This window comes from Homarus americanus, unplaced genomic scaffold (genome assembly GCF_018991925.1).
Source record: "Homarus americanus isolate GMGI-L3 unplaced genomic scaffold, GMGI_Hamer_2.0 scaffold20465, whole genome shotgun sequence".
Lineage (NCBI taxonomy): Eukaryota > Metazoa > Arthropoda > Malacostraca > Decapoda > Nephropidae > Homarus > Homarus americanus.
This window is the reverse complement of record NW_024756914.1, coordinates 4,161,469-4,179,832: the sequence shown is the minus strand read 5'-3', so window position 1 is coordinate 4,179,832 and position 18,364 is coordinate 4,161,469. Positions and strand designations below refer to the sequence as shown.

At 42.4% G+C, this 18,364-nt stretch overlaps 1 protein-coding gene across 12 annotated transcripts in view; it reads left to right on the top strand.

Annotated features, from left to right (window-relative positions):
- Positions 1-8,012, top strand: part of LOC121857233 — a 257,437-nt gene extending 249,425 nt beyond the window's left edge. For all 12 annotated transcript variants that reach the window (XM_042353208.1, XM_042353213.1, XM_042353212.1 and 9 more), the window contains one exon: positions 934-8,012. In XM_042353208.1, coding sequence (XP_042209142.1) covers positions 934-3,321 — 2,388 coding nt within the window. In that variant the 3' untranslated portion in view covers positions 3,322-8,012. The remainder of the gene's footprint in view (positions 1-933) is intronic.
- The last annotated feature ends 10,352 nt before the right edge of the window (positions 8,013-18,364 follow it).

Here is an 18,364-nt window from a genome sequence, read left to right as displayed (position 1 = left end):
CTCTCCCTCCATGAAGGAGGGATATACATGCACTGTATACTGTATATGTATGCCCTCTACACAGTAGCCTACAGGAGGCATACATTGTCCACTCTCCTATGTATAGTACTGTACATACGGTACTTTTACACTTAATGAATGTACTGTACTGTATATATAACTGTACCATAATCACTTATTACATCTTACTACTGTTTTAATGGTATTCATGGCTGATTGTACAGTAATGTGCAGTGCTGCACAACACAGATCATATTAAAAAAAAAACGGCAAAGAGAGAGCGAACAAGTTTGTACAATGGCAGCAGTTAATGAACAAAGAGTGTCTTGTTGCTAGAGATTGAGAGATCAGCTGCGAGATACATCAGCCAGTCATTGGCATCCCATGCAGTCATTTGATAGTACAGGTAGTAGCCAATTGTAGCTCATGAGCACTCTGAACCTACCCACCCACCCGCTCAGCTCGTGTTGGTGCATGATGCAATCTCTTGGAAATTCATTCAAATGCATGGAACAGAGAGATTTTTCTCGGAGTTTCTCAAAATGTTTAAAAAAAAAATAATAAAATCTGGGTGATGAAAAGTTCAGGGGATCGAAGATTCCGGCTAATGGGGAGATTAATGCACTTGATTGTTTATTGTAACTTCTACCAATGGAGAAATAATTGGTTTATCTATTCTCATATTAGTGAGTTTCTTCTTTGCCACTCTCACATCAAACATCATATGATGACATACCATATCATTCTCTAGATCCATGCTGTCCATCAGAGATTGATATTCCTCAGTTTTCATTTTTTTTCTTTATTGACTCATCATTCTTGTAGGTTAATATATACAGACTTCCTTCTTGTTTTGCTTTATAGTGGTAGTATCTCTTTGTGTAAGTCTGTAATATTTTCATACATCTTAACACTGGTAACTTTTTCTTACAGCACGTGTGGGTGATGCCATCATCATCAGCACGGTGTGCACAGCTTCCAAGGGCCCTGGATAAAGTCCCATTCTATACAGCTCTTCGGAAATTCCGTGACTTTTTGAAAGGTACATTGGATGAATTAAATGAAGAGGAAATTACATTTATTAATGTGAAAGTAAAGAGTTTAAAAATGGACCCTAGTGAGAAGGTAGAGCTTGGGTGCGAGACCCAGCCTGGAGAACTGTGCCGGTCGACGGATTCATTGGGTTCTCCCTTAAATGATGAAGATAGGCTAGTTATTAAGGAAGAACCTGATGTGCCCACTAAACTTGATGGGGAAATTGAGGAAGATGAAATCAGCAAAGAAATGCCCCAGACACTTTTCAATTTAAATGGAATGACCAGAGAACAGCTAGATTGTATGGACTGCCCCACCATACCCATCAGGAAGAAGCGCGGCAGACCGAAGAAGACTCCAGATGACCCCAATGCTCCGCCCCGTCCTCGGCCTCGGCCACAAAATATTGACCCATTGATGTTTAATGGAGAGCAGCCAATAAAGAAAAAGAGAGGGAGACCAAAGAAAGTACTGGAAGATGGCACTATACCTCCACCCAAACGACCAGGGCGTAAACCTAAAGCTCTGAAAGAAATGTTAGCACAGCAACAACATATTCACCACCCACAACATCTAAGTCAACATCCTCAGTTAAGTCAGCAACAGTTAGGTCAACAGCAACCTCCACCTGTAGGAATGGCACATATGAATGGAATGATGTCCCCAACAGGGTTTAGTCCAAACCCAGGTGCTCAGACATTTTCTCCACAGTATGGAAGCCATACTCCTGTTCATGGAGGTGGTAGCCTCACCCCCAATCATAACACTGGCAGTCAGACCCCTGGCCTAAATCAGCCCCCTGGTCACAATCAGACCCCTGGCCATAATGCGGCAATGGTTCCGAGAGGACAAACGCCTCAACAATTTGGTCAGTCTCCAGGATATTCCCCAGGTCCAACAGTCAACCCAGTCATCCCCCAACACCAACAAAGAACGCCGACAGCTTACACCCAGCAGCAGGCGGAGACTCCGACAGACTTAAAAGTGGATGAAGAACACCATTTAGGTCTGTCTTCTCCTCCTGCATCTCCACTCATGGCACAACCAGATTTTGAGCCTCCTAGCAGTATGCCTGAAGGAGATATGTCTATTGGTGCTTCAGACACACAGAGCTCAACAGCGCTCACCCCAAGTCATCAACTTCAAGAAGATGGTAAGGCATCTGTACCATTAGCTACCAGGGACCAGCCTCAGCTCACCCCTACTATGCCTGGCCAGTTCTCAAACCCCACGACCCCAGTAGATGGCAGTTCATACCAGAATTACCCTTCGTACCCTTCAAATGCTTCACACTCTCCATCGATGGTGAAGCCGTCTGCTGTACACCCAGGACAGTCACCGACAATTGTGAACAAAGGAGACGTGGCATCCAAGAGCTTGTCAGGTCTAGAGTCATTAGTGGACCAGATACCTAGCCTAAATGAACATGAGACAAGTAGCCAACATTCTGCTCACTCAAACTCTGCTCCTTGTTCCAATCCTACTACCCCTGGCCCCCCTGCGGGATCAGCCCCCTTCAGTCCTGGTCACGTTCCGCCCACCTCAACATACCAGAGCTACCCAGGGGGAGGCAGCTCAGGAGCCTCAGCATACCCAACCTCCCACTATGGCTCCCCACAATCTTCACACCCATACTCCTCCCCTCACTACAGCTCCAACAGTACAAACCTCAGTACAAATTTCAGTGTGAGCTCACTGGCAAATAGCAGCATTAGTACCACTATGTCATATAGTAATGCTTATGACCTGGGGTCGCCACAAGCGTCGACTAGCTCATTTAGTGTGTCATCGTTGACGAGCAGTGCCCCTGCCCCATCCCCCTCCATGTACAGCCAGTCCTACTCCCCTGCTCCTCCATCTGCCCCTGGGCCACCTCCACACTCCTCTTACCCAGATATTATGAGCCCCTCAATGTTGGCTCCAACCCCCTCCATGGGCTCATCATTTATGGGATCTCCCAGTTTGATGAGTTCACCCACACCCATGAGCTCAAGTATGGGTGGATCCTCCATGGGCCCCATGGGTGCTCTTCACTCCTCTATGGGCATGACGGGGTCACAGCTACCATACCCATATTCACAATATAGTGATGCTGCCCCTGGATATCCCCCTCCAGGGCACTCCACTTTTCCCTACCCAACAGCTCCTGGGTTTCATGTACCCTCCCCACGCTTCCCCTACCCGTCCCCCTATGCTAACTCCCCCTATACTCAAGGCTACTCTCAGAATGCCGTGCTGGAGCGAATCAAGCAAACCAGTATGGGCATGGGCTTTGGGGGATTTTAAGGTGCAAGGATAGTAATGATAGAAGTACTCTGGTGTAGTGTACTAGCCATGTAAAGGAAATAGGTCTCACTGTTTCCCATGCTCACTGTATTGTCTCAGTGTCAGTTCCTTGTTTTAGCTTTTTTATATATTTGTTACCCTAGAGCACCTGGTAAGCTCCACTTCCATCTCCTCACTGTCAAGTGATAGAGTGAAGGAGGTTGTGGCACTTGAGTGATTAATTGTATGTAAACTGTTCTCTGTGTGTGGAGAAGGGAGTGTTTGCCATATATGACAGGGTAATAATAATTGCTAAGCATTGTGATGCACTAGAGCAACACCCCTCCCCTCAGTGAACAGCGTCAAGTGTTGCATCACCATTCCTGCGTTGTGCACCAATAATGGCCAGTGATCTCATGAGCCGTGTAACAGGCCAACTGACCCATCCGCCTCGTGGCGGAATCACCACAGCTCACAAACGCTAGGAACCACCTCACTGGATGGTCCCACTGACCACCCAGGAGGAACATAGTCCCACTGGTAGCATTAAACCAGGGGACATAAAAAAAAAGTCCTTTCTATCAGTGAAACTGGGGACTAAGTCCTCTATAACAGTGATTTTAAGGGGCTAAAAAGTCCTATATAACAGTGAACCATAAAACTGGAAGGTCCTGCCAGAAGTGAACTGAGCTTACCCCATGTGCATCAATCTTTATAGACTGTGTGTCAGAGACAGAAACTTGTGATGTGGAGAAGTGTGTGTGTGTGGAAGTGAAAAAGGAGTCCCATTTGGCTTCCACAAGGTGATGAAAAATAAGTGGTTTTGGTACCCAGTCCAGGAGGCTTGTGAACAAGTATGTGTTGAGACAGTTCCTTCCAACAGATAATGTAAAGTAGTATTAAGAAGCCAGACCCTTTTATATGGACAGCACAATACTCTTTTGGTGCAATATAGTCATCAATCATTCATGCGCACAGTGTTGACAGATGTTTTTGAAATGATATTAACACACTTGTTTATATCTACCACCCATATTTGCAGTTTAATGATTTGTAGTGAAACCTCCCCCAAAAAACAAAATTGTCACAGACTATTTGATACAGTTTGTTAAGCCATGAATTTCTCAAGGGTACTATCTACTTCATAGTAGACACATGTTTCTGAGTTACATTAAGGAGGAGCATTTATGCTGGTCAACTCATATCCATCTGCAATATGTAAACTTAACTGGTCAATCATACATGTTCTTTTTCTCATGTTTTTATTAAAAATTTCTTGCACTGCCAGAATATATAGACACAGTTTATGTTGCTATATAGTCATTAAGGCTGTAGGAAATGTGTAATTATTACATGATGTTATGTGTTGGTAGATTATGTACTGTGTGTAGATTGTCATAAGTATTTCTCCTTAATGTAACTCCAAGAATCTCATTATACTAGTTTCAAGGACTTCTGATTGCTCAGATATAATATTGACTGTGTTGGATTAATTTAATATTGACGAATAATTCTTGACATAATTATCAATGCCATGGCTTTGCATCTGGCGTCTGTATCCAACTATTGATTGATACGTAACTCTTGTATCCAACTGTTTGAAACCTGGTGTCTGCCCACAAGCAGTAGACAGTCAGGGTTGTGGTGTGAGCTGTGTTAGAGGCATCAAAATGCAGGAGATAATTGGTTGATATTTCCCATCATGTGTAACTCCAGTTATGGCTATAATTTACTTACATAAATTCATTAATTCTGTAAATGATATATATCTGATGTTGACTATTTTGGAAAATTGTAAAAATTAGTTTATATTTGATAGTTTAAGTAAAAATTTTACAAAATGAAGAAAATGTCAGCACAGTCTAGAAGCTGAGTAGTGTTCTGTGTTATGGTCGTGGGGGGCATACACCATAGTCAGGTACAGGGCAGGTTGTACAGTATAGTTTCTTATGGCTCTGTAACAGTTTCCTCTGCTACAGTTAACAGTCTTATCTGGTACAATGACACTTTCAGCAGGGAAATGAATGGTTGTACTCTGAATGTCAAGCTTGTTTGTGGGGAGGGTTGGCATGTATGTCTTTTCATGCATGGGTGGGTTGTTGTTGTGGGCCTTTTTAGAGGGTTGGAATGGTTGTATTAATGTTGGTTGTATGTATGATCTTTGTTATCTACAAGAATATATATTGTTAGATGTTTAATTGGTTGATAAACCAGTTGTAAATCTGTATTACCTGTCATTTGGGGGGGTAAAAAGGCAAAGACTCAAATAATTTATATGTAATTAATAGTTTTGCCGAGTAAATTTCTCACATAAAAGGATAATTGGATCCTTTTAATCCAGATACTTTTTCCAGGGGTAACTTTTTTATGCATTTTTGCTTTGTTGATGTGTATGTTGTTAAGGGGATACATTTGTTTTTATTACTGAAGTTTCTCTGTAGCAGTTGACAGACTGTGCTGACATTATTCCATCATAGCTCAGGCTGGAAACTTAACACCTACTAGTGCAGCTCAGGCAGCTAAAATACATAAAAGATGTTACCCAGACAGCTAACTGAACATTTAGGTGGAGGAGTGAATCTCTTCTGACCTCCACCAACATGGTCGTAGGCAGCTTGGCCATCAACACTGCTTCAATGTTCCCATGACCCTGACAAACATATCAGACCACCTGCTTGATGGCAAACATGATTACTGTTTTTAGGAGAAATTAAAATCAAAACGATTGTAATCTATGCAAGTTATAATGTTTTGGCATAAATGTTTTCGCCTCAATAATGTGTAAAAGTCAATAGCTCATCCACACTTCAGATCATGATGACCGTGAATACATTTTCAGCTGTGGCTCATTTTTTTTTTGACTTACTAAGCAATAAGACGAGAGGATCAGTAGTAGTGTGCATACTTTAGTGTTGACAACCCCTGTAGGTGTGGTTGGTGTGTAGGGTTGGTGGTGTTGGCTGCCTACCTTGGCATCGTCACCACCCTCCTGTCTTTCTCCCTCGGCTACCAGGTACCAACTTGGCCACCACCACAGGTGTTGCTTCTGAATGGTGGTTATTGTGTGCACTGGGTGCCACTGGTGCACATGTGTGACTGTGTATATTATGAGTGTACTATAGGTGTGCCATGGGTGTGGTGGTGTAGTGTAGGGTGTGTACCAGGATACCATGGGAAGGGTCCGGTGTGCCGCATGATCTCATTGTTAATGTGTTGTCCCCCCGTGGCTCCAGGCCCCCCTTCCCCCTCCCAGTCTTTCCTGTGGCGCCTGTGGTGGTGGTGGTAGTGGCAGTGGTGTTGGTGAGCTAGTTTCAGTAGTGGTGATGGTGGTGGTGGCAGTGTTATAGCACCACTGTCAACATTCATGGATAGTTCACCCCCCTCTCCTCTCAGCTGGCGGTCTCACCCAACCTCTCCCGGTACCTAACGTGTCTTGTTCCAGTCTTTTCTATATTAGAAATGTTCTTATGTTATTATTAATGTGCTTTATTTATTCTCACTTTTATTTTTTGTTGATACACTTTTAGATAGTGTAGCTATGTTTTTCACCCTCGGCTTGGGTCGGGGGTGCAAGCGCTGTCACTGATGACGTGTGTGGCACCGTATTCCATCCATGACTAGTTTACCTCACGTTCCTCTCCGTATTTATAGCTTATATTTTGAGAGCATTTTGTGTGTATATAGCTTTTCTCCTTCACCTTCTAACACAACTTCCTCATACAGAGGTGGGAATCTCATGCCCCGATCCTTCAACTCCCTGCCCCCTCCCCAAACAGCTCCCCATGACCATAGGCTCGTGGCCAGCTTCTTCACACTTTGCTATCTTATTTTTTCCTTTTTTTATTATTTTATCTTTTTGTATAAAGTGACAACAGTAGGTTTAGGCTTCCCCTAGGTGGTGCTCTGAGCTACCCGGGACTTATTGAGAGTTTTTTACCAGCCTGTGTTTGACGTCAGTGCAGTTTTCAGTTTCTGTATGATGAGAAAAATGAGGATAGTCGTGTGTTGCTCTGAAGGTAGGCAGGTATCCATGTGGGTAGAGTACATAAATAAGTTTTGTAATTTATACCAGATGTTTCATATATTTTTAAAATATTTATTGCCGTTACTGCACTTTTTCCGTTATGGGCACGGAAGGTCTCTGCTTCTCGCTGTTGAGCTTTAATGAATCCATTGTTGCAGCCTGAGTGGCGTGGACAAGTGGCTGGATAAGGCATCTTGCCCACGCCCGCATCCCCATGCCCACATGCGACCCATTCTGTCACAAGTAGGTTGCCATGTCTGCCGCCCGCCTGCCTGCCAGCAGTATGGCAACCTCATGCCCTGGGATGCTTCTACTCAACTCTTTTGGTATTGTTTTAAATACCAGGTGTGTCAATAATAAGCATTGTTATAGGTGTGGGCATGGGGATGCAGCTGGCGTGTGATCGGTGGTGTGGACGCGACCTGCAGGCTCACTGCTGGTGTTGAGTAGGCCGCCCCTCATCCACACAGGTCACTGGTCACCCCTCATTCATCGCTCTGGGCCGGCGCCCCTTCCCCCCTGGGCAGCCATCCCCCCACTCCCCCCTCTCGCAACTGATACCTGTGTTTTTATTTGAAGAGTCTGTACAGTTCTTGTGTAATGACTAGAAATATTACTGAGGATAATAAATAATATACATGTGTTGTGATTTCTCAAACAAAATAAATAGTGTGAATTGTGTTCCTAATTACCTCTTGTTATTTTCCCCACCTTCAATATTTTTTCTTTGGATGTCCATAAATAATCATAAACACGCTTGATTATTTTGAAAAATATGCTGCAGTAGAATATTCAAACTGAGTACTGTATATTATACACTCTAGTCCATAGTGTATTTTATGAATATCTCTCTTTGAACAGTACTTATTTGATTAACCCAGAGGCTAGTGTAGTTTCTCTCACATTTTTATCTTTAAATCACTCTTAGCTGTTATTTGAGTCAATTATCCAATTTACACACATTTTCCTCTCTTTCCTTCAGCCTTTGGGATGTCTTGATCTTCAACATCACTTCCACGTACATGGTACACACATTTTATCCTTATTTTTTCATCTAAATTTCCACACATCCCTATCTTCTTACACCTCTTCAATTTTTTTTTTACTACCTGTACTGATTCCAAAATGTGCAGCACTCTACTGTACAGCATATCAATCTTCCCAGTCTTCATCTTCTGTCAGTAATGTTATAATTTACCACCACCAGTGTTACAGCATCACAAGTGTTGTGGTGCTACCAACAATGCGGCTTCAGGGAAATTAAGAACCAAGTGGACTGTGAAGAGCAACAGAAAAATATCTCTCACTTTTATGAGAGTTAATGTCACGAAATGCAAAAGGATGCACCCAAGGGCAGCTGCGTTCTTGGGCATCCCCAGGGACGGCTGGCTGTTCCAAGCCCCTAGAAGCGGTTCGAGGAGCGGACACTTCCAGGGGCGGCTCGCTGTGTAGGGTGACCTTTTTCTTCGTCCTTTGTCACACACAACCCATGCTTGTCACACCACCCATGCCTCAGTCATATCACAGGCACACCACTCATGATCCAGTCACACCACCCATGTCTCAATCACACCACCCTAGCCTCAGTCACACCACTCATGATCCAGTCACACCACCCATGTCTCAATCACACCACCCTAGCCTCAGTCACACCACCCACATGACCTGCATGAATTTTGTTTTAAGGCCAACAAACTTTTTAAAAGGCCAAACCTGACAACCCTGCTTGACCCTCGAGTACCAAGAGATGTTGGTGATGTTCGGAAAGCGTTAAAAAAAGGGGGGGGGGGGCCTCAGGGACTTTATTTAGACTCCTTACCTATTATTCACAAACTAAACAAAATTATTACTGTATAATTTATACAAAGATTACAACTAAAATTTAAATAGAAAATATAAGTACAATTTGCAATCAAAAACTTCATAAACAGACTAAAGGATTCAAGAAACTAGTAGCACATTTAATAATATAATATGAAAAATACAAAATATAATTGAGTGTGAGTCGGAGACTAAAGGGAATACCGGGTATGTGTCCCGGTCAAATATTTTCCAAAGGTATAATGGCCTGATCTTCCTGCCACCAGTACAGCCAATCACGGCCCACCTTGCATGCAGGTATTTGTCAAGTCGCACATTTCCAAGACAAATATTCTGCCTTACAGTGAAGAATAATTTATATGTGCGCACAGAGTGTATCAGAGAAAAAAGTCCCTCCGGCTTTTCAGTCTATTAATTAAATGTCTTTCTCTTAGGTAGGTTCGGTAGGTTAAGGTTAGGAACACAAATAAATTATTCCTCACTGTAAGACAGAATATTTGTCTTAGAAATGTGTGACTTGACAAATGCCAGTGTGCAAGGTGGGCTGTGATTGGCTGTACTGCTGACGGGAGGATGGTGGTGCTGAGGCCATATACATTCGGAAAATATGCGGGTAGGATGTTTTCCCTGGTATTCGATGGTAGAAGTATGCAAGATAATCATCACAAGGGACACTTCATCCTTTGGAATTAATTCAATCCCTATTAGTTGGATCTTTGTCCTAGAGATGGTTGCTGGAAAACTTGACGTCTGTAGATAGGTAGAGGGCTATTGCTTGTAATGCTGAGTGGGAGGACAGGGATTAGGATTGGAAGTACTTTGGATGCAATTTGGGGGATGGGAGAGGACTGGCTTAAGATCAAGGTAAAAGAGGGAGGAAAATTGAAGGAAAGTAAGAGATTAACAGTATCCGGGCTCAACCAGATATGCTGAGGTTATAATAATTATATTTGAATTTACATCTTGCGTGATTAGGTTCTAGATCTGAAGCCTTTTTCATTTAGTTAAAAATATGTTTATTTTTGCAGTTGCCACTGGTGTGTCGGCTGTTTATTTATTTCACACCTTAACGTTGGCTCGGTGAAGTAGCGGTAAATTTAAACATGGTTCCAAACGCTGGCCACCATTATGTTGTTTGTGGGGAAAAGACAGGAAATAATAGAGAGCTAAGGTTTCACTACTTCTCGAAAGACAGTAAAGGTTAAGTTAATAGTTATGTGGTTGATTCATAAGTAGTGACGGTTAAATTACAGTTTAATTTATCATTTCACTATACTGCCAGACTGGGGTCACTAACCCTAAGGGGGAAAACTTAAATCTAATCTTAATTTCTAAGGGTCGCTGCCACCAGACCCCTTCTGGACAGCATGTAGCTCGTTAGGTAGCGTGCAGAGTGGACTAGGCCTCGGGTTAGGTTTTTCATTGACCAGATCGATAAGGGGAAAGAAGGGTGAAACCACAACCTGTCTTAGTCCTTTCAAATGTTCCTTCTACTCACTTCAGTTCATTTTTGGTACTACCTAACCACAGTTCTTCTTGGTAGCATGTCGATGGTCTAGGCACATGGGTAGTGTAATTCTGATATCAGGGTCACTTGGACGGAAATAAAGGTAACTACTGTGGGAGAAATGAATACTCCTAAAATTCTCAAAGAACAAGTTTATTAATATAAAATCAAAGGGGAAAATAGATGTTATTAACATATAACTACCAGGCTCAACTCCTGGGCCTATTGCAGACTCTGTATTCCTTATTTACTTATTTACTCAACAGCAATTACTCAGATATTACTCTTACAGTGCACCCTCTTACTGGTGTCACATTACATTACATAGCAGGACCAGTTCCTTGTCCTTACTCACAATACACTAATACTGATACAAACACCGACATGGGTCCACCACCCAACATGGGGTAATTATTAACAAACACATACAACCACACTGTGGACCATAACTCCAAGGCCTGTCCCAGGGTATAGCACTGGCGCCTCTAACAACTACTGTTGTGGTCGGTTACACTCCGACACGAGGTGGGTCTGGGGTCCTCGGCCCACGAGGTAGAGTGGAGCTGATAAATCATGCCGAATCAGCACCATCACTCCTATATTGACCACTGCTGGGTATCCACCGGCTCCGAGCGACCGGTGGGTTTCAATTAAGCCCAGCCTCGATCTGGGAACGAAGGTGAAAGATGATATGGGAGGTTTATTCCTCCCGCCTCTCACTGGTTTATATACCCCCAAGTTGCCAGCGATCGCTACTCACGCAATGACAAATTACAAACAATCTAAGTGCTACTCATTCAAGGATGACCCTCACTTGACAAAGAAAGGTCTGGCGAATTACTAAAGTTGATTTACACAGACTAATTCAAGGTTGCGTTTGCCAGTAGAGTGCAATAAACGTAGTGACAACTGTGTTCGAAGGCGGGACTTACTGGGAGTGATCCTGAGGGTAAAACAGATGGGAAAAACACGTCTCTCCTGAGATTCTACAAGCGCGGTGGATTTGAATGTTATGTAGCGTAATATGAATTAAAATGGGTATTTAGGAATGACAATGATGTGCGCAGTACATCACCACTTAGTCGACATCCGGGTGGCAGGTCTCTTATTTGTTTCTTTGTTGTGAACTTGATTGTCCAGCAGCACAGATCGAGTAAATCCCACATATTTATAGTCATTTCCAGTGTAATTTTGTCTCTTCAAATGTACAATTAGAAATATAGGAAACCAGTAAAAAAAGTAGGAGCACGGTTTGTTTACATAATAATCTACGTGCGATATAGTGGTCAGTGTGTTGCAGACAACCGGTCTATGAGGCTGTAACATTTTCCCTTTTCATTTCCGAAAAAATTGTGTTGCATAACTGGAAGGAGGAAACAAAACTACCTATTTACTAACGATAAAAAGATGGGTTACTCAGTGGGTCTTAAATTGCAATTTGACGAGTCATTTGAAAGCACATATCCACTCACATGATAAATTTGTATTATATCTGTAGATACGGGCCTACTTACAGTGCCAATACAGGAGCAAATACCCAACCCCAGCATTTTCCTTTATCATGGAAGGAAAATGCTGTAATAATCGACATCGTGCTTGAGCAGTTGTTTCGTGTTTGTAATACAGTATACATTTCCAATTTTAGTTGTGACAGAATTTAAAGATAACCCACAGTTAAAAAGTCTTAGTAATTTAATTGAGTGGTACAGTACTCTCCAGGTTCTTTACGTTCAGCCACCTTAACTTTCATTTCACTTGATAGGTGATGCTCTTATTTATCATTACAGATGTATCGACTGGCCAAGCAAGCTGAATATGTTATACTTAGGCCTACATTTCAAGTTATTCCGGGTACTCCAGTTTCCTCCTGTACTATCACTGGGCAATATAGTCCTTAACAATATTAAAAGAACAAACAAACCGGCCGAACGGCTAATTTGGTGATAAGTAGTGGTAATAAATAATACAAATTGATAATTAAATGAATGCCGATGGTATCGAAAGTAAAATCAGCTGGAAATACTAGAATTAGTGGTAAAAAATCTTACGTTTCTCGAGAACACCAAACACCATTTTCTATGATTACTTGTATATATATCCCATAGATTGCGCTAGTGTCGGAACCTAAAGAAAATATAAGGGAGTTAGTTCCTTCTAATATTCTTTGATTCATGTGAAATTACTCTTGTTTCAGTTGTTTGTAGAAAACGTTGAGTCGCATCCACAATCCAATGACTGTTAACACTCTGGGCACTCAAGTTTTTACTGTGTTTGCTAGAACGCTTTCATCTTTCATTATGTCGGCTAGCAAGTGAATTTGTGTGTTGGTAAGCAGCCCTAGGAGTAGGAAGAATGTTAGTGCTGAGCAGTGAGCAGAAAATAAGAGTTACAATCACACTGAAAAAGGGATTCATGGAACACAGGTATGCAGTGGGTACAATATTAGGATAACCAGTGTAGTTGATATTTTAAAGGGTAATCTGTTTCATGTTGTTCTGTAATGTGGAACGTAGTATGACTATGTGCGAATAGAAAATATTTAACAAGCCAGTGTTAGCCCAAGTTAAGTATGTATTGGAGAGGTATACAGCCACGAGTAAAAGTGTATTTATGCTCCTCCTAAACTACCAAACCCATATGAGATACTACAGGGAGGACTCGTTTCAGCAACTCGGAAACTGTTTTTGTGGCTGTACAAGAGGAAGAAGAATACGATAATGCTAGGTAATATACGCTGCCCCACCCTTTCCTCTTTTCCATCTCCAGGTGTCCCAAAGACATGAGTTCCGAAAAAAAAAAATTATGTGGTTGTTCCGCTTGTCTGTTTACTAGCTTGTCCGAGCGACATATCAGGCAATTTTTGAGCAATGAAGCTAAAATTTGCACTCGGTGGTGACCAATTGCTCTGGTTAAAACTGTTACCTACCCTCCAGCCCCATTCTGTATGTTGGACGTACAGTTGCCTCCATTTATAACGAGTACAGCTTCTGGCGTGTTTTGTGAAATTTGGCACCACTGTTTGTTAACGTCATTGGAAAGCGAGCAGTATTGGCAGAGTTACCCTCACAATACCAACCAGAATAAGGTTAGTAAATTAGCAGTCATCCTCTATCTTTAAATACACGCATTTCCTGTATGGCTATAGTGTAACAAAGAAAACAATGTATAATATCATAGGCTCTAATTTAATTTCTACTGGACGGTGACGATTGGCGACGTGATAGGGGAAGGGTTTGGGGCAGGGTAGGGACAAGTGCACCGACACTCACGTTTGGTAGGGTATCCACAATTTGTGAATACTGATATTTATTGTGGTATTAGGGGACACTTTAAGCCTGGATGATGAAACCTGGGGCTTATCGCCTCAATTATAATGCATGTTCTGTAGCCGAGAGAAAATAGAGATAGAAATAGAGAGATTCGTCTCATTTATGATTCGATACCTTGAACAGGTACTTCAGTTACGCTCAGTGAGCGAGAGCCACTGCTACCACCACAGAACGCGACTAATACTACAGTTCATAAGAAATGTCTAGCACTATCCCCGTTTATTCTGACGTCAATACACTATGTATGTCTGTGGGCTAACATTAAAACAACACTGATAGACCACCACCACCATACCTGCCATACAACAGCTAACCCGCCAATGTACTGACAGAGTGAAGCCTCTGTGAAGGTATTCTGTGATGTACTCTATGAAGGTATTGTGTGTGGTGATGTACTCTGTGTGTGAAGACTTGACCTAACCAGGCTTGATCTAACTTAACCTACCTAACCTAACTTAACCTAATCTAATCTAACCCAACCAGTATACTAGTAGTTACACGAAGATACTGCACAGTGGCTTAATTTATTATATGTTGGCTTTTTTCAACTACGGTAAATATCATAGGGTGGTTTTATACAGCTCGTGGCTTTATATACCTGATATTATAAGTTACAACCGTTACATGATATCACGTGTTACATGATATCACGTGTTACCCGATATCACGAGTTCCCTGATATCACGTGTTACCCGATATCACGAGTTTCCTGATATCACGTGTTACCCGATATCACGAGTTTCCTGATATCACGTGTTACCCGATATCACGAGTTCCCTGATATTATAAGTTACCTGATATCACGTGTTATTGCAAGTTACGTTATACTCTTGTTGCCATACCCAAGTTAAGTATTTTCGTGTTTTAAAAAGATTTCATGTCCTGAAATATTAGTTGGTTGTACTTCACATACTGGCCACCAGATATTGCCAACACGGTTTTATGCCGGGGCGCTCCTGCTTAACACAATTGCTCAAGGTATTGGATATTTGGACCCATATTCTGGAACGGGGTGGTAATATCGACAATATTTACCTAGATTTTGCCAAGGCTTTCGACAGTGTACCCCACGAAAGGCTGAAAATCAAACTGGAAGGGTACGGAATTCGGGGAAATGTCCTAGCGTGGATAGAAGACTTTCTACATGACCGCAAGCAGTGTGTGGTGATTAATGGCACGAAATCGTCATCTGTACCTGTCACAAGTGGGGTACCACAGGGCAGTGTATTGGGCCCGCTGTTGTTTGTTTGTTTCATAAATGACATGCCTGACGTTGTACACTCCTCCATACAAATGTTTGTCGATGACGCCAAGTTATTTCGGGAAATTAAGAACCAAGCGGACTGTGAAGAGCTGCAGAAGGACCTCTGTGGGCTCCATGAATGGTTGAAGAAATGGCTGCTGAGATTTAATGTCACGAAGTGTAAGAGGATGCACCTGGGGCGTACCAACGGTAAGGAGGCGTATGATATGTCCCAACGGGATGAAGAAACTGCACTAGTTGAGACTGTATGTGAGAAGGACCTAGGTATGTATGTTGAAAATGAGCTGAAGTTCTCGGGCCATTGCAAGAAGAAGGTAAATCAGGCAAATAAATTATTGGGTCTTATAAGAAGGTCGTTCAGATATCTAGACGGTCCGTCCCTCGTAACGATCTTCAGGAGTGAAGTGCTTTCCAATCTGGAGTACTGTCACCCCATCTGGTCCCCGAGATAAGCTAGGGACTGTCAGTTGGTTGAAAATGTTCAAAGGAGGGCCACCAGACTGGTGCCTGCACTTCGACACCTCAGCTACCCTGAGAGATTGGAGCGCCTGAACTTGCCTAGCTTATACTACAGACGGGCAAGGGGGGACTTAGTTGAGGTGTATAAGCATCTCAGGGGGCACTACTCAGTTGAGTGTCCTTACTTGGAGCTGGCTGACGCTCGCCCCACAAGCTGGTCACAGCTCAAGAATGAAGAAGCTGCAAGTCCAGGAAACTGTGAGGGCAAACTTTTTCGGAGTGAGGGTTGTAAACTCTTGGAACAATCTACCAGTGTGTGTTGTGACGGCACCGAGTGTGAGCTCTTTCAAGAGAAGACTTGACCAACACTGGAGCGGGTTCAGGTACACTCAGGAGCCGGTGCATGCCCAGTATTTGCCAACAGTGCGTGACAGAGACGTGACCGATCGCCCGGGCGGCTAGCGAGCCGATCAGTGGCGAGGAGGATAAAAGTAAAAAGTAGATTCCGTATCACTATCGAGTTTTGTGAACTGAAAAACTATTAAGTGTGTCCTGTATGTTATTTTCTTTATGATGGATCCAAAGAAAACTGGCTCCAAAGGGACTTATTTTTGGAATAACTTTACTACTAGATTAAATGTCGTCTGGGAGTTATTTCGGCATTATGGACCTGTTATTGAATAACACTACACATTCCTAATACCTTCTCGTTATATTTACTTACACTCGTCTTTGCAACATCACCTTATACACGTGTGTTCGTATGTTTGTGACTGTGAAGAGGCAGCCATATATTAGTTAAAAAAAAAATCCGTCACAAGTTCACCGGGGGGGGTAACAGCATATTTTAATACAAAATTAAGCCAGTCGGTAGAAAGTGTGGTGAGATTTCATCCCCAAAATCTTTTACCTTATGTAACTTCGCCTTAGGTAACCCGCCATTTCTTGTATTCTCGTGTTAACGGAGAAGCACAGCCTTAATGATCTTGATAATGGTGTCTGCTTCCCGTGCAGGTGATCGTGAATTATATCTAGCCATGATGTGGGGTTGGTCTTAATTATCCAGCTACAGTTAGTCCTTCAAGTCGTTAAAGTAAACATGACCACAACAAATGTTTCGCTTGAGGAGTCGACTCAATGTAAAACAATATCAAACTTTACCTTCATAAAAATTATTGTTCAATTTACGAAGAATTTTTAATATACTTTCCCTGAAGGCGGTTGTTGTATACTATGTTTATATCTGATACAGTGTGGTGTACTAACTGACCAAACTACTGTAATACGTCAACTGACCGCCAACAGTCAGTGGTACTCTAAAACATTTTACAACTGACCAAAGGTTCTCACGCCCGTATTATTAAACAACATCTTCCCTTGAAGAGGGTCGTCGTGTTTCAACCCGAGTTTCAAACTAAATGAGTCCTGAGGGACACCACAATACAGTAGTTAACGGGGTGGTGTGGCGGTAAAATTAACTAATTCCACCACACACCACTACCACACACCACCACCCGATTACCAGGAACACTATACACCGCCCCTTGTCTCCCTTATTGCTCCTTTAGAGACTGGCATTCCCGTAAAAAGGTATCTGTATTCATCATTCCTGCCCACCTGTCATGTATTCCTGCCCACCTGTCATGTATTCCTGCCCACCTGTCATGTATTCTCTAAGCAATAATTATACACTTTGAATTATAGGTTAAGGAATGTACATAAAATAATCTGAATTTATACGTTCATGAACGTAATCTGGTAAAGCTATATTGGCTAGCACGTTCTGCGTCAACCCCAGAGATGTTCAATTTAAACGCGTGACATACTTTTTTAAATGTAAGTAGTCGTACCAGTTTTAAGGACGTTCATTTTCAACACCGGGCGTTCAATTTTAACCCTCATTACGTTCTACTGTATTATAGACCATGACGATCAATTTTGACATCTTTACGTTCTTGTTTTAATCAAATGAGTTTTTGTTTCAACCCTTAGACGTTCTGTTTCAACCCTAAGACGTTCTATTCCAAGCCAAACATTCCATTTCAACCCCAAATAAAACGGTGAATTTCTGTGCTCATTTTTGTTTTATATTTGTCTTGAAGATCCACCCCAAGTCAAACATCCTCCCACACAGTTCTCAGGAAATCAATTTCATTTACGTCTTGTAAACAGGCCGAGGCGGTATTGAGTTACACAGAGAATATCTCGCGGGGAGCCCAAAACACAGTCAATAAGCCTTATTTCACCTTATTTTGACGGGGAATATTAATCATTACAGCTGCTGCGGGAGTAGTGTGTCGACTCTTAAGTGGTATTGTGATCCCTCTATAGATGCAGTTTTAGGGTGGCATCGAATTCTCTGGGTTTGTCACTTTTTCTTTTCTTTTTCTCGTAACTGAGCTTTTGGTAATGTGTGTATTTGTGAGTCAAAACTATAATTCACACGGGTGGGGAGAGGGAGAGGGTGGGTTAAATAGTCTCTCATCAGGGCCTCATCTCCCGCGCGAAAACAAAAGAATGTCGGGAATCGGAAGAGGATCCAGTTTGGTGATGGGTTCATGAAGGCTATTGGTTTACTCATGACTCTTTCCTTATGAGAGGACTTTTGAAGAGAAGAGGAGAAACAAAGGAATGGGAAATATTAGATAGGAAAACGCGAG